The sequence below is a fragment of the Oncorhynchus masou genome, chromosome 15 (assembly GCF_036934945.1).
Source record: "Oncorhynchus masou masou isolate Uvic2021 chromosome 15, UVic_Omas_1.1, whole genome shotgun sequence".
NCBI lineage: Eukaryota > Metazoa > Chordata > Actinopteri > Salmoniformes > Salmonidae > Oncorhynchus > Oncorhynchus masou.
Window position 1 is genome coordinate 16,380,021 of NC_088226.1, and position 16,520 is coordinate 16,396,540.

Consider the following 16,520-nt stretch of genomic DNA (forward strand, 5'->3'; position numbering starts at 1 on the left):
ATGTTCGGATGTACCGATCCTGTGCAGGTGTTGATGCACGTGGTCTGCCATTTCGAGGACGATCAGCTGTCCGTCCTGTCTCCCTGTAGTTTTGATGTCTTCGCTACTTTTCTACAATGTGGAAAAAAGTCAAAATAAAGAAAAACCCTGCAATGAGTAGGTGTGTCCAAAGTTTGACTGGTACTGTATTTATGACCATTATAACAATGTAGTGCTCATATGGGGGAAATAAAATGCAATGTACCTTTGTTTTTCGTGTCTCATGATTTTAATGTAATGAATATTGACTTATCTGTATAACATTGGAATCAATGTACCGTATAATTATCATCTTCAGGACTATATTGATGCTTTTCATGTTTCTCTGATCGCATTGAGATTAAGTGAGCGATGTGATAGATATAATGTATATAAGAAAAAACAGTAAGCCAACAGGCTACATATCCTCACTGATGTACCACTGCCGACAAGTGCCTACAGTGCTACTTGAAATGAGGTGAGCATCTAAAAATGCGGATATAATCTGTGGTTAGACCAGGTTGCAACCTAGTCTAATTGCCTTACCTATTACCCAATCACAAGACATCCCTTCCGTGTTGGTCTCTCGTTGATTAATCAGTGATGAGGGTGGGGCCTGGACAATGGGGTGTGGACCTATTCGGTTCGCAGCTGGAATCTCGAGTGGAGCGCCCGGTCCGTATTGTCTGAGTGAAGAGACAGAGGGTGGTGGGCTAGGATAGACTGTAGACGACGCCGCTGTTGCTATTGTACTTCGCTTGGGAAGCACCCTCGGGGAAACAACGGCAAGTAATTCGTTGACAATGACAATAGCGATACCATCATAAATATAGGAATTAGAAAATAGGATTAAAAAAGTAAATCAATGGTACAGAAAAGTAGTATGTCCAGGACGCCTTCGACCTCAACCCAGGAGATCCAAATGGACATGTTTGATCAACATCCACACGCACAGGTAAGCAATATGCTACAACTCAAGCCGACTCGGGAAATCCCACCGTAGGTTTGATGGAGCCAGTCCGCCTGTTGCTGAAGCTTTTTGTTTAGACATTTTGACTGTCCAAAGTTTGACTTGTCATAACAGGGAATATACAAGCAGGGAAGCAGGTGAACGAACCAGCTGCGAATAAGATTTAATGGAGTGGGTTATAATTCCATGACACGTTTTTGTTGCTATGTGAATTTATCAGTAGGCCTAATAACCAGGGTAATAACAAAGTAATGCACGTATTCTTCATCTAGTAAAATCATTGGTTTGTTCACAGTGGGCCATTAATATGGTAACTGTGGCTGCTGTGTGTCTCTTCTTCCGTTTCTCGTTACCATCTGCAGCTGTTCCACTTTCAAATAGAACCACAGGAATTATAGACTATGACATTTTTTATTTTTTTATATATATTTTTTTTACAATTTATGTGTTGTAAAACTGTGTATTTATGACATGACAATGACTATTTTTGGTTTGACCATTTGATGGTCAATAATTACACAAAGCTGCCTATTATTGTAGGCTAATGCTCAATGATGATTGAACTAACTCTGTCCGCAATTATAGCGCTATGTGCTACATGTTACTAGATGGATGAAGTCCACAAGTGATGCAAGCCACGCCCACGGATTAATGGACTGTGTGGACAGTGGACACGATTTTCTCGCTCATCCGTTTTGCCTTCATGCAGGAGTAAGGACACCAAACTCTGTTTAATGGCTTTATAGCCTACTCGTAGCTATTGCATTGTTATTTCTTTGCTGCCAGGAACTGTCATGGACTCAAGGTGTTGCTGATTAATGATGAGGATCACGAACATCCTTTTTCCAGAAATGAGAGGGGATGAATGCCATACACACTGGCAGACACATTTAATGGAATAAGATCGCACATAATTATCATATCATGTGTTATAATGCTCTCCCTTAGAGCCATGCCTTTTCTGCCCTCCAAAAAAAACAGCATATTGGCTTTTGATAATTGCTATATCTGTGCTCATGCAATGTTTTCTTACACAACACTTGTTCTTTTAGAACTTTAAATGTTCGGAATGTAGCTATAAATGGCATTCGGGAAGATACAGTATATGTTAAAACTGGTTACGTGGGCATACTTGGTCATAAAATCGAATGGGGGGGGGGGGGGGGGAATGAGAATGACCAGAACAAACCCCTCCCACGCTAATGACCAGAACAAACCCCTCCCCACGCTAAGCTCCATCGTTGTCTCTCCACGGAAACCGCGACATCACAGAAAAACAACACGTGCTGTATACAACCCAACACCTCAAGCCATGCCAAGTATGCTTCCTGCATGCCTCACTCTCCCACTCTCTCCATCTCTCTCTCCCTTCCCCATCATCCCCTCACTTCCCCATCATTATTTCTCTCTCTCTCTCTCTCTCTCTCTCTCTCTCTCTCTCTCGCTCTGCCTCGCTCTCTCTCGCTCTCTCTCTCCCTCTCTCTCTGTGACTGTTTTTAGATGTCAGATTTCTATCCCTTACGTGTTAGTGCTCTGCTGAGAGACAGATGGACCCCCTCCTTGTGTAATGGGGTGGGGAAGGGTTTGTGTGTGGCACTCGGATCAATTAGATATAAAGTTCACGCAGACCTGCGGCGGTTCACGCTGGCATATTTATAACTCAGCTGTGGAGAGACGACCGGGGGACACACTTGTAGACTACGTCCCAAATGGCACCACATTCCCTACATAGCATACTTATTTTTGACTGAAGCCCTGTGGGTCCTGGTCAAAAGCAGTGCACTATATAGAAAAAATGGTTCCATTTGTGACCGTACTAGTAATATCCTGGAGGAAATGCCCCCCAGCAACACTGAATGGCAACAACCAACCCCAACAGAGATGGAAATATATGAGCAGGCGCCGGAGAATGCTGAACTGATCTATATCAAGCCTGGATACAATAGCTCAGATTATAGATAGTGTTTGTTCTTCTGCATGCAGCACCAGCGGAGGAGTGCTGTTGCTGTATGTTTGCCTAGAGAATGTTCGACTGTGCTCTGTTAATGCTGGAAGATGGAGACACACCACAGGCTTGTCCTCCCATCCCTCCCCAGTTTACAGTTCCTGTCTAACAGAGCAGCACTCGCGTCGCACCCCCCTCTAATTAGTCACTTAGCCCTGGAGGTTGGTTACCGACAGGAAACCTCCCCTCCCTACTTCCCCTCTATGGCATTTCCCTGCCCTTTACTATAGCCAGCCTCTCCCCATGGTCAGCTCAATACACCCCCCCCATTTTCTACTACTCACCTGTCAAGGATGCAGAGATCGTGTTGCGCTTTCTCTTTTCTTCATCCTCTGAATATGATCTATAGTGTGTCGACCACAGTTGATGCTGCCCATGTCCGGGCCAGTATTGTTGCGGCTGTTGAGGGCACGGCAGCCTAGCCTAGTGGTTAGAGCGTTGGACTAGTAACCGGAAGTTTGCAAGTTCAAACCCCCGAGCTGACAAGATACATATCTTTCATTCTGCCCCTGAACAGGCAGTTAACCCACTGTTCCTAGGCCGTCATTGAAAATAAGAATTTGTTCTTAACTGACTTGCCTGGTTAAATAAAGGTAAAATAAATAAAAAAATGTTTAGAAGTTGTCAGCACAGGCAGAGACATACCTCTCAGTGATGATGAGAGATGGGAGGGGAGCTGGACTACAGCTTGACTCAAACTCTCTGACAGCTGGCCCATGCCACACACTGAGGAGTATGCTGATGATACCTGTTGTAAAGTGTACTGCTCTGATAAATTTGGTCATAGCTGTGGGCGCAGGTGTATGAAGGTTGGGTTGCTGGGTGCAGATGTGTGGCGGCAAACTGTACAGTTGGTGAGCATGATTTTGTGAAAGAGAACGAGTAGGGCTCTGAGAGGTTATTGATTGCAGGAATATGTCCCATGTGGGTGTCTACCTTTTGAACACTGCACGTATTCATGCATACAGTAAATGTGTGAGTGTATTGTATGTTCCTATGTACTATTCTTGTGGCCTCCGCACAGGCAGCGGTCCCTGTCCATCTGTGCACACAGGAGCGGCACAACCCACTAGTCTGATCCATCAGGCTTCCTGATTGCCAACAAATGCAATTATCCGGCACTGCGTATCCATGGTGACGTGGCCAGGGTGGGCTCTAATGCAGTGGAGGGCCCTGCACAAGCCAGATAGGCCATTTGCCAGGGATCAGCCAATCACATTACAGGGTCCCAACCTACATGAATAATGACAAGTAATGGAGGTAGAACATGAAGCTGAGCTAAGATGGTGGAGTACACTGGTGCTGGGAGAGGATCAGGACACATTGTCTCCTCTTAACTCCCATCTCTGGCAGCGCTCCATCTGTTCTGGTCATTGTCTTCTATGTTCCTGAAGCTCTCCTGATCATAGAGTTCCAGTATCATAAACAATTGAATTTTGTGGACTTAAAAGTCTTGAGATGAATTTACCGCTCGAACAAAGCTGGGAGGTTTCGTAATGTTTTCTCAACAGAAAATATGTTTGTGAACAAAACTTTGTTCAAGTGTACTTTTTTATTAAGACTTGCTTTGTGAAGCTTCTTCTAATGTCTCTTTTTTTTGGTTTCTTGTCTCCTTATCTCCCTTCCGTCTAGGGAAAGTATTCCAAACGGAAGAGCCGCTTCAAGCGCTCCGATGGAAGCACCTCCTCTGACACCACCTCCAACAGCTTTGTCCGGCAGGTAAGACCCCCTATTTGCCTTATGCTGTACCTATACTGTATATTAGACTGCCTGATTCCTCTGGTGATTAGTTCAAGAGATTCATAGGTGAGAATAGCCCGATGGATGAGTATGGATGTTGCTGCAGCGCTGTTAGCGCCTTCTCATATAAGTCACCCAAACACATTCACATGGGCACTCGCACACAGCCGTCAAAGCTCTCTGCAGTTTTACTTACATTACACGTTGTTATCCTCTTTCTCCTCCCCCTTTCCTTCTCTTCTTTCTCATCTGTGCAATAGCTGTCTTATTTCTTTTTTCCTTGACCTATCTCGGTCACCCCTCATTTACAGTGCCTTGCGAAAGTATTCGGCCCCCTTGAACTTTGCGACCTTTTGCCACATTTCAGGCTTCAAACATAAAGATCTAAAACTGTATTTTTTTGTGAAGAATCAACAACAAGTGGGACACAATCATGAAGTGGAACGACATTTATTGGATATTTCAAACTTTTTAACAAATCAAAAACTGAAAATTTGGGAGTGCAAAATTATTCAGCCCCCTTAAGTTAATACTTTGTAGCGCCACCTTTTGCTGCGATTACAGCTGTAAGTCGCTTGGGGTATGTCTCTATCAGTTTTGCACATCGAGAGTCTGAACTTTTTTCCCCATTCCTCCTTGCAAAACAGCTCGATCTCAGTGAGGTTGGATGGAGAGCATTTGTGAACAGCAGTTTTCAGTTCTTTCCACAGATTCTCGATTGGATTCAGGTCTGGACTTTGACTTGGCCATTCTAACACCTGGATATGTTTATTTTTGAACCATTCCATTGTAGATTTTGCTTAATGTTTTGGATCATTGTCTTGTTGGAAGACAAATCTCCGTCCAGGTCTCCGTCCAGGTCTCAGGTCTTTTGCAGACTCCATCAGGTTCTTCCAGAATGGTCCTGTATTTGGCTCCATCCATCTTCCCATCAATTTTAACCAACTTCCCCGTCCCTGCTGAAGAAAAGCAGGCCCAAACCATGATGCTGCCACCACCATGTTTTACAGTGGGTATGGTGTGTTCAGGGTTATGGGCTGTGTTGCTTTTACGCCAAACATAACGTTTTGCATTGTTGCCAAAAAGTTCAATTTTGGTTTCATCTGACCAGAGCACCTTCTTCCACATGTTTGGTGTGTCTCCCAGGTGGCTTGTGGCAAACTTTAAACGACACTTTTTATGGATATCTTTAAGAAATGGCTTTCTTCTTGCCACTCTTCCATAAAGGCCAGATTTGTGCAATATACGACTGATTGTTGTCCTATGGACAGAGTCTCCCACCTCAGCTGTAGATCTCTGCAGTTCATCCAGAGTGATCATGGGCCTCTTGGCTGCATCTCTGATCAGTCTTCTCCTTGTATGAGCTGAAAGTTTAGAGGGACGGCCAGGTCTTGGTAGATTTGCAGTGGTCTGATACTCCTTCCATTTCAATATTATCGCTTGCACAGTGCTCCTTGGGATGTTTAAAGCTTGGGAAATCTTTTTGTATCCAAATCCGGCTTTAAACTTCTTCACAACAGTATCTTGGACCTGCCTGGTGTGTTCCTTGTTCTTCATGATGCTCTCTGCGCTTTTAACGGACCTCTGAGACTATCACAGTGCAGGTGCATTTATACGGAGACTTGATTACACACAGGTGGATTGTATTTATCATCATTAGTCATTTAGGTCAACATTGGATCATTCAGAGATCCTCACTGAACTTCTGGAGAGAGTTTGCTTCACTGAAAGTAAAGGGGCTGAATAATTTTGCACACCCAATTTTTCAGTTTTTGATTTGTTAAAAAAGTTTGAAATATCCAATAAATGTCGTTGCACTTCATGATTGTGTCCCACTTGTTGTTGATTCTTCACAAAAAAATACAGTTTTATATCTTTATGTTTGAAGCCTGAAATGTGGCAAAAGGTTGCAAAGTTCAAGGGGGCTTTCGCAAGGCACTGTATGTTGCTCTCATAAACACAATTGATGCCTCTGCTGTTCTCCCCAGTGGACGCCCCCACCTACTCAGGACTCAATGTTTTTCACTATGAATCAACAATAAACTGGTCAAATCGATGCAGCTTGGATAAGAACAAGGCCGAGAGTGAGAGAGTGCATCTTAGGGACTCCAGGAGATAGATCCCACCAGTCCTGATTGTCATGTCCTGGTTCCAGGTCCTGGTGTAGGGCTCAGACCCTCCCCAGCACGCCCTCCCCAGGTTCCCCGTGGTTCATTGATCAACACTGTCAGGGTGAGCCCCTGGGAGCCTGCTATTCTCCAGCAGGAGACACAGGCTTTAGGAAATACGTTTCCATGGGGGAAACGCACCACACAGAGACTTCCTTTATGGGAGGTCTGGAGAGAGGGGAAGGTGTTTAAGGTGACACACGTGTCATCTCCATCACAGCTCATCATGCGGACGTGACATTTTATTAAAGCGGCCTTGTGTCATGCCACCATGTGTCCCCTTTCCCTCCCGACCTCTTCATTTGAGGTAGGGGACGTTTTGCCCCTGCCTGACGACATTAACCTGCTCGCTATGGGTGTCACACAAAAAAACTCCCCTCTCAGGGGAGGGAGTGTAGCCTTCCTGTGGATTCTAAAGGTTAGCTAACTTCATCCTCTGCACCCCTCCCTCCCCTACTCACTGGCACATCTCCTCATTAACTCTCTGTAATTCTGCTCTGAGCAGGACATGTACGGTAGCAAATGGATACCAACCTGTATACAACCTCAATTTGCAGTAAATCCTTCATTTACATGTCATAATGCACTATGTAGGCAGGCTGTGTTATGTCTATGTATGCAGCTAGCTGCACTGTATATGTTTGCCCCCTTCTTGCGCAACTGCGAGCTGAACACTCTTTCAAAGCTTTAAGTCTCACACACACACACACACACTGTCACACAATCAGCCAGCGGTGAAGCCGGTACACCGGTCTGGTTTCCATGGCAACCGGCACACCGAATCTCCCCTCTGTGTGCAGGCGCAGTGGGATGGAGAGGAGGCGAGGATGTTTAGATGGATTAGTGTATGTGTGTGTGTGTGTACACAAGAATAGAGTACTTTAGATACACAGGGAGTGGCAGGCATGTAGTAATGAGCACCATTACTAGCTGTGATTGTAACCTGGGAAATAAGAGGCAATATGGATGTGAAAGACACAAGATGTAGATCAGATGCACCTCTTGTGACCTCCTTGCCTCTTTGGAATTGTTCATTGCTGTTTCAATGTCTGGGCTGACTGAAGATGATTTGAGGATTCAATTCTACATCTCTCTCTTTATCTATCAATCTCTTTGTCAATTTCTCTTCTCTCTGTCTCTCTCTTGCACACACGCACACACACAGATGGGTTTTTGTGATCAATACAATTGACTCTCCGGCTGTCCGGCAATGCCCTCCAGCTATTCTACCATAGAGACATGAGATGAGCTGAACCCTACACAACACAGTCAACCTGGCATCTCCGGGGGCTCATTCGCCGGGGTTCAGTTTCCTTCTTTTGCCATTCCATTTAGAGCAACTGTGTCAGTCCAACGCTATTAGGTCATGATTAATCATTATTTTTGATGGCACCAGGGTCAGGTCAATTGGCTGTTTCACAATAGAGGGGGCGACTTGTGTTACGTAAAAGAAAGCTGCTCCAAGCTCAGGACAAATAAAATAAACGCTACGACCGCAATGTTCACAGGATGAAGCCCATCTTAATAATACACCCTGAAATCACCTCTTCTCATTTGAGTGAGGAGAATTTGATAAACCGATAGTAACAATTTCCTCCGTCTGATTGGCAGTTAGTCATTTTTCCTCATTTCTTTTTCGCCCTCATATTTTCTCAGCTGTGTGGGAGAGAAATCCTGCTATGGTGTATGTTCCCTTTCCATTGGAAGGGAAAATGTAATCAGTCCTTCTGTCAGTGCAGCCTGGCAGTCGGCTGCTTCTCTTTGAGGCGAGGGAACCAAACAGTAGTCTGAGTGGCTGACACTTGGGAGTGGCTCTGAGAATACTAGCCTGCCTGCCTCTCTCTGGCAATCTGTTCCTCATGCTGTGGACCTGGCTGGCTGGCTGCCTGTTCATCACCAGTCAGTCAACCACTCCTGCATCGCTATGGCGAGGCACCTGTCACAGTGTCAGAGGTTGCCCTCTGCTGGTGGAATAGAGAGACACCAGACACCCTGCTCTCCTTAGTTTAGGCCTAGATTCAATCAGATCAAGCGTTAACCGATGACAGCCGACACCCACATAGCTGATGTACACTGGCGTAGCACTCACCCCCTATTTTATAGTTTAAAACAATTATTTTGTTGCATTATTTGAGCTTAAAATGTCCATTTTAATTTTTACATTTTCAAACTACTTTCAATATGATTCATTTCCATGTCTGCCCTATGCCTGGAAATGCAAAGGATCCCAATTTCATAATAAAAATGTCAATAATGGATATTAACCAAAGAAGTATCTTTCTTGTGACTATAAAGAATATATATTTTAAATTGTTATTCCTAAAAGATGTGTTTGGAGATTTGGCCAACAGCGTCAGATTTGTCTAAAATCCTTATTCATGTCCTCATTACATATAGGGCAATGCATGGTCTGGAAAGTTCTCTACTTTTGATAGATTTAAACAGACAATATGGGAATCACCATGGTCACAACCATAAACTGTCAACGCCATCTGGAGTATGAATGTTGGTCCAAATATGTTACATTTAATTAGCTTTTGTTCATAAAGCAACCGAGGAAAAAACAAATTGCTACGGTCTAAACCACTTGAAAGAAGTGAAAAATGCAATTTTTGTTAACTCTGTGAAACATCAACACTATCAGAGTGCTGAAAGATCTGATGGAATGGTCGTTTTTTATTGGGGATTTTCAAATGAATGATGTTCCATATTTTACAGATGTTTGTGTTGGACTTTTGTTTTTAGAGGCAAAAATATGTCTGTCTTGAGAAGTTGTCAACTCCGTCAGTGGCTTGCCAGCTATGTCTCAACCTATATCTTAACCCCTGAAGATGAAAATGTCATCGCTGTTTTCCATCATATGCTTAAACAGTCAAAGTATTTGCTTGCGCAAGGCCTAAGGGTTTGCTTTATACATTTTGTTTTATGTTCTACATCTATAGAAAAACATGCCAAAAATGCTAAAGAAATTAGCCCTGCAGCATTTAATAGTGCTATTGAACTTGGATTACATATTTGAATAATCTAACATTAGCTTTAGAATTGCTTGGGCCTTGCGTGGAGGCCCCGCTAAATGGTGCTACGCCACTGGTGATGTTTTGGCGGTGTCATAGGTGGAACTGCGGTGGAACCGCGTCAATTCAATGAGCAGCTGCTCTTGTGATCATTGTTACGAAGCCACATCTTTTCAACTCGCATTAGAAATTGAAAAACAAGAAAGTGTAGGATATATGGAAATCATTAAAGAAAATAATGAGGATTTCTATCAGCCTTATCGAGGTGTAGATTACATCTCACATTCCAGTGTTCCAACTTGTAAACATGCTCCGTGCAGCCAATGGCAATGTCCGCTTTAGGTACAGTATAATGCGAGGAGCCACTTGTGGGTTGGACAGCTCTAACGCAGTTCCACCTCCGACACGTCAAAACATCAGCTATGCGGATGTTGACTGAAGCAGATATGATTGAATTGGGCCCTTAGTTTAACAGGCTGGAGCCATTTTGACTGACTGACTGACTGCCTGGCTGGCTGCCTCACTGGGCCAAAGAGTTCAAGTTCAATTAATCTTCACTAATCTGCCGAATTGTCTTGACTTATTTGCTGACTACTTGAAATGACCTAAGTTTGCGTACCTGCTTTCAGGTTGATGAAGTATGATCATTACTGAAGGAAGTATGATCTAAAGAAGAAGGGACATGTTCATGATAGTAGAAGCTGAAATAATCCATTGAAGTGCAACACTTTAGAACTGAAAGCTAGTAGGTATTGTATCTAGTTTGTGTAGCTGGAACAGGTATGCCAACTGTTGCCTGAACTTAGTCAAAGAGATTTTAGAATAAACCTGTGTGGCCTTGAAATGTGTCAGTTTTATTTCCCTTGTCTTTAGGGGACACTCACCTCCTATGTGCTGACTGGTTCCAAGTGTGCTGTCATATTATTGCGCACTGGATGTCCTTGTTGCTGCCACTGATACACTGTTCACCCCCCCAATCTAGTCACTTCCTCCTCTCTGACCCCATATCATCCCCTTGTTTGATGTCCTGTTCTGGGTATAGAGAGAGGGAGAGGGCAGGATAGAGGACAGTTTTTTAAACCCCCCCCCCACCCCTGCCCCAGCCTCTCTCCCACGTCAGTGGGGGCATTGAATGACTGACGGCTGCATACCAAGCCTCCTTCTGGGGCTCGCTGTGTTGCGTTCACGGTCTTGTTTCTGTCCTGCCTGGGCTAAATATAATTCCCCAGTTTGCAAATGTAGCACAAGTCCTGCAACCCCCCCCCCCCCCCCCCAGCTCCCTCACTCCCCTCTCCTTTCCTCATACACAAGGTTCAGGCTCTTGGAGGTGGGGGGGGGGGGTGTGTTAGGAGGGTTAGGAGAGCACTCTCCTATTTTCACACATACAGTACTCTCTCTCTGTCTCTCTCTCTCTTTCAGACACACACACACACATACTTTTGGACTTACACACTTACACTTGCCGGCACGGTCTCTCTCTCTCTCTCTCTCTCTCTCTCTCTCTCTCTCTCTCTCTCTCTCTCTCTCTCTCTCTCTCTCTCTCTCTCTCTCTCTCTCTCTCTCTCTCTCTCTCTCTCTCTCTCTCTCTCTCTCTCTCTCTCTCTCTCTCTCTCTCTCTCTTACACACACACGCACACTGCTGGTCGTTGGTGTGGACTGTGGCTTTGCCCCTCTGGTTTGCCGTGGTGTGGCAAGCACGGAATGGAGCAGACCGACAGGTATCGCAGGCCCGGCATGGTAAGACAGACCTGGCTAAACCTAAACACATTACACTTTTGGTGAGTCTGTTTTGGCACCTGGTCCGGGAAGGGCGCCTTGCCGTACTGTAGTAGTGTGTGTGTGTTGGTGTATGTCTGTGAGACTATGTGGGCGTGTGTGTCAGAGAGGGTTGAAATTTAGGTTGGTGGACAGGATACTTTAACTTAGAAAAAAGTTTTTGATGCGCCATTTCCTGGTCTCTCTCATTCTCGCTCTCTTTGATCCTCTTCTTTCGCCTGCGTTGTGTGATTCCATTTTGGGCTGGGCCACAGCTGCAGGGAGGGCGCTGAGTTTTTAATTAGACTTCCAGTCCCCCTGGTAGACTGCCTGCCTGCTGAGGGACCCGCCAGCCTCACCGTCCCAGACCCTAGCCCCTACAGCCATTTTATGAGGCTTCTTTCTCTCTCTCTCTCTCTGTCCTGTCCCAGCTGGTCTCAGCCTGGATCCCCAGAGACGTAGATCACATCGTGCCTAACGTCAGTGTTTCCTAACAAAGTGTGTCCATAAAGAATGTAATGGTTTTGACCTCTACAAGTTTCAGACCGAGTGCTACATTTATGTTGCTGATTTCTTGATAGGTGGACCCCTAGGAGGGTATTTTCTGACGTTTTTAGTGCTTTTTATTGTTACAGTTTCTAGGCGTATTATCATTGTTTTGGTTGTTGTTTTGGTTTCAGAGAACCCTTTTTTTTTAAATGCTGTAGGTCTCAACAGTATAATTAGACTTGCCTAGTACTACTATCTGCTATTAGCTTATCCTTTTTCAAAAAGTTATTGTTGATATTACTTCATTAGTGCCCACTTTGAGCTGAATCACACCACTCTGTGTATTTGCGGTGAGGTCTGTACATGACCCACGTCTTTTTGTTTTTGTCTCTTTCCGCAGTGTAGGGCCTTTTTTAGATAGCAGTTCACAAAGACACGGTTGTCCGTCGTCCAGCCCATTGTCATGACAACGGCAGGCATCGTGTGCCAAGCACATGGCCATTTAGACATTGGGAAGCGCCACTGGCCATCGCGAGACACGGAACGTCTCTAACGCTCCTGTCTTAGTACACTGTTGGCTACCAATCTGGCATTCTGCTTCTCAATACCTGTTGCTTTTTTAATCCTCTGGAAGAGTGTTGCTTTTTGTTGTTGCTTGTTGTTCTTCAGTTCCACCGCTGACTGGTGTTGTTACCTACTGTTTATGCCAGTGCTGCTGTTGTGGGATGTGAAAACTCATGTAGAATAGGGATTGAGCCTGGGCTGATCATTCTGTCCCGTCTCCCTCTCTGCTGGCAGTCTGAGTGTGTGTTTGCCCTGTCTCTGACTGTGTTTACAGCTGGGCAGACTGTTTGCTCCGATCACACAGAGGGCTGGAGGGAGGGTTGGAGGGAGGGCTGGGGCAGAAATACAGCCTAGGGGAGTAGCGAGAGATTGTGATCTTGTCAGGATTAGAATGTCATAATTAATCATACCGGTGGTTTGGACCCTTATTGTATTTCACTTCGGTATCTTTTCTTGCCATCGTTTCGATCTTATTTCACTCTGCCACACACACCGCCTTCTCACTTTGAATCGTAGTCTGTTTTTATCTGTACATCTTTATATCATCATGACGGCGAGGCATATGACTTGACAACACGTATTCTATGTTTTCAGACAGTCATAAAGGAGGACACTAGATGGATGCATATAATATTCACCCACACATACTAGATACAGGGAGCTCTGAAAGTATCGGGATAGTGACACATGTTGTTTTGGCTCTCTGCTCCAGCACTTTGGATTTGAGATGATACAATGAGGTTAAAGTGCAGACTGTCAGCTTTAATTTGAGGTTATTTTCATCAATATAGTCGGGTGAACCATTGAGAAATGACTTCACTTTTTGTACATAGTCCCCCCCATTTTAGGGGACCAAAAGTATTGGGACAAATTCATTTTTATGTGTATTAAAGTAGTCAAGTTTAGTATTTGGTCCCATATTCCTAGCATGAAATGATTACATCAAGCTTGTGACTACTAATTTGTTAGATGCATTTCCTGTTTGTTTTGGCTGTGTTTCAGATGACTTTGTGCCCGATAGAAACAAATGGTAAATGTATTGTCACTTTTATTGAAAATAAGAAATGAATGTTTTCGAACACACTTCTACATTAATGTGGATGCTACCATGATTCACGGATAATCCTGAATGAATGGTGACTAATTAGGAGTGAGAAAGTTCCATATCATGCATCTGTAACTTATGTGGCGGTAGACTAGCGGTTAGTGTTGGGACTGTAACCGAAAGGTTGCTTGTTCGAATCCCTGAGCCGGCACGGTGGAAACATCTGCCGAATACCCTGCGTCTGTAACTTCTGCTGTAGCCTGTAGATGCATTCTCCCTCCTCCATCATGCCATCACGGATTGGAACAGTAAGGGCTTCATTGCATCAGAAGAGGCAACATCATTAACATAATTTCTCCCCTCAAGGCAATGCTTTTCACCCCTCATTATTCAATGATCTTGTCTTTCACACTCCCACTCTTTTCCCTCAGTTTTCAACTGAAAGCATTTCTTACTGTAAATTCTATTTAATGGATAAGGATATATATGTGTGTGTGTGTGTGTGTGTGTGTGAATATTTGCAAAGAAAATCTAGTTTGTGAAACCTTCTGCCATGGCTCAGCTTTGAAGTGATTACCCATATCCTCGTCCTCCTTCTCTCCTCCACCGCGACTCTACCTCTTCCTCCTCCTCCTCCCTTCTGGGGAGGCAGGTAGTCTAGCGGTTAGAGTGTTGGGACAGTAACCAAAAGGTTGCTTGTTTGAATCCCTGAGCCAGCAAGGTGGAAAAATCTGCCATTCTTCCCTTGAGCAAGGCAGGTAACCCCCACAACAGCTCCTCCTCGGGCACCAATGATGTGGACATCCTGTCTAATAAATAAATGTATTTGGTGCCATATGTATTACTGACTATTTCTTGTGAGAACATATATACGAATCTTGTCAAATTCTTGTAGAACTTTTTCATACGGGTATGGAGGGACATTATCAGAGATGTGCGTATTATGAAACATTCTGTCTTATTGATTTGGTTGGGACCCAGTCATCGTTATGTAAGTCTATGGGTCCAGCTCTATAGGCAAAGCCTTGAAAAAGGATGTTTATCAAATACAAGCTCAGCTGTCGCCATTAGTAACCAGTTGAGTGTGTTTCTGAGAGCATGTTAATCTAGCCATTTCTTCTGCCTTCACCACTTCCAAAAGTGAGCGGTCCTATTCTGATTCTCTCTCTCTCTCTCTCTCTCTACTAAGCAACTGGGCTGGTTACTATGACACTACTGGGAACTCTGGCCTGGCCAATGGGCGAGCAGCTATGGGATCAGGTGGTCTTTAGCTATTTTGAACAGGAGCTGTGAGCAACTAAATTAGTGACAGAATCCATTGACAAAGAGAGGGAGTGGAAGAGGGAAGGACAGTATGCAGTAAAGGAGCATGTAGAGAGGCGATGGGAGAGAAAGGTGGAGGAGAGAGAGGACAGTAGGAGAGAAAGCGTAAGGGGGAGGGTAAGAGTAATTAGAGGTATTCATACTGCCTGTTGATCGGTACATCACCCTGGTCTCTGCCTCACACTCCCCCTCCAGACTTTATTTGTTTAGTCAAGGATTGTTTAAGTCCCTAATTGTGTCTCCCTCTCTCTTTTTCTCTCCATCGATTTCACTCCCGTCTTTCTGTCTTTCTATTCTGCGGGTTTGTTATGTGGCGTGACCAGGTTGAGTGAGTGAGTCACGCATACTGTAAACACACGAACGCGCACACACACACACACACACACACACACACGCAGACTCACTCATCCCTCTTGCTCCCTCTCTGCTGCTTTCACTGCATCACAGACCTGTTGCAGCAGTCAGGGAGTTGCTGTTCTGTGAGTTATTCTGAGGCAGTAAGCTATTCTCTCTTTATTCTCTCTCGTAGACAGACACAGTCCTCTTGGTTCCTCATCTAGCTTAATTAACCTTTCTGTAATATTCAGCTCTCCATGTTGGGATGCACCTGTATGGGTTAGAGGATGACTCAGAGCCGGTAAGTGGCAACGGCTATTATCATCATTATTAAACACTGCATGTCTGTGTCAGGGAGATGGGCAAGGGTGTGTGTTTGTGTTAATGAAACAGGAAGCAGGGATGGTCGGGTGGCTCCCCTGGAAGTGTAACTGTTGCCTTGGTTACCGGGCGTGGCATTGCTAAGCCACTGATGATTTTGATGCGACAGGTGGCTGCACTAGAATCGACGTTCTGTTTGTTATTCATTCAAACCGTATAAAGTGACACAGTAAATATCAAAGTACCGATCTCTCTCTCACATACAGCATTTCTGTTTGTCAGCGGCAGGTTGCCCTAGTGTACATTTAGCCCTTCAAGTCCTGTCTGGTCTCTATTGCTCTGGAGCAGAGATGGAGGCTGAAGCCGCTGAAACATCCCCTCCAACCCCTGAACCTGTTTACCTTCTGGGGCATTCTGGGACTCGACCCTTCTTTTAATTTCTTCTCTTCTTTTCGCACGGTTCTATGCGCAGCAACAGTACCTGTAGTTGCTGTTGTAACAGCCAGATACCAATAGGGAGTCCGAGTTTTCTGATTTTGTTATGGCACATACTTATGTGCTAATTACCAAATGCCCACGTATTTGAACTCGTATTTGAAATCATTACATATGGTGGATGTCAATTCTCACCACATTCTCACCTCTATTTTAAAACCCCACACCTAATGACTCACTCATTCTGCCTCGCACATTCAGCTGTCCGCATTCTTGTCTGCACCTCCCACGGGTGTATGCAGCAAGCGAGCGAGAGAATCTGACACCTGGAAAAACA

At 44.7% G+C, this 16,520-nt stretch overlaps 1 protein-coding gene across 2 annotated transcripts in view; it reads left to right on the forward strand.

Moving 5' to 3' along the window:
* The first annotated feature begins 721 nt into the window (after positions 1–721).
* The window catches only part of LOC135555759 (voltage-dependent L-type calcium channel subunit beta-1-like), a 37,475-nt gene continuing 21,676 nt past the window's right edge, over positions 722–16,520 (forward strand). The window contains exons 1-2 of one of the 2 annotated variants that reach the window (XM_064988467.1): positions 722–973; positions 4,626–4,712. In XM_064988467.1, coding sequence (XP_064844539.1) covers positions 884–973; positions 4,626–4,712 — 177 coding nt within the window. In that variant the 5' untranslated portion in view covers positions 722–883. The remainder of the gene's footprint in view (positions 974–4,625; positions 4,713–16,520) is intronic. The other variant, XM_064988468.1, reaches the window with a different exon arrangement.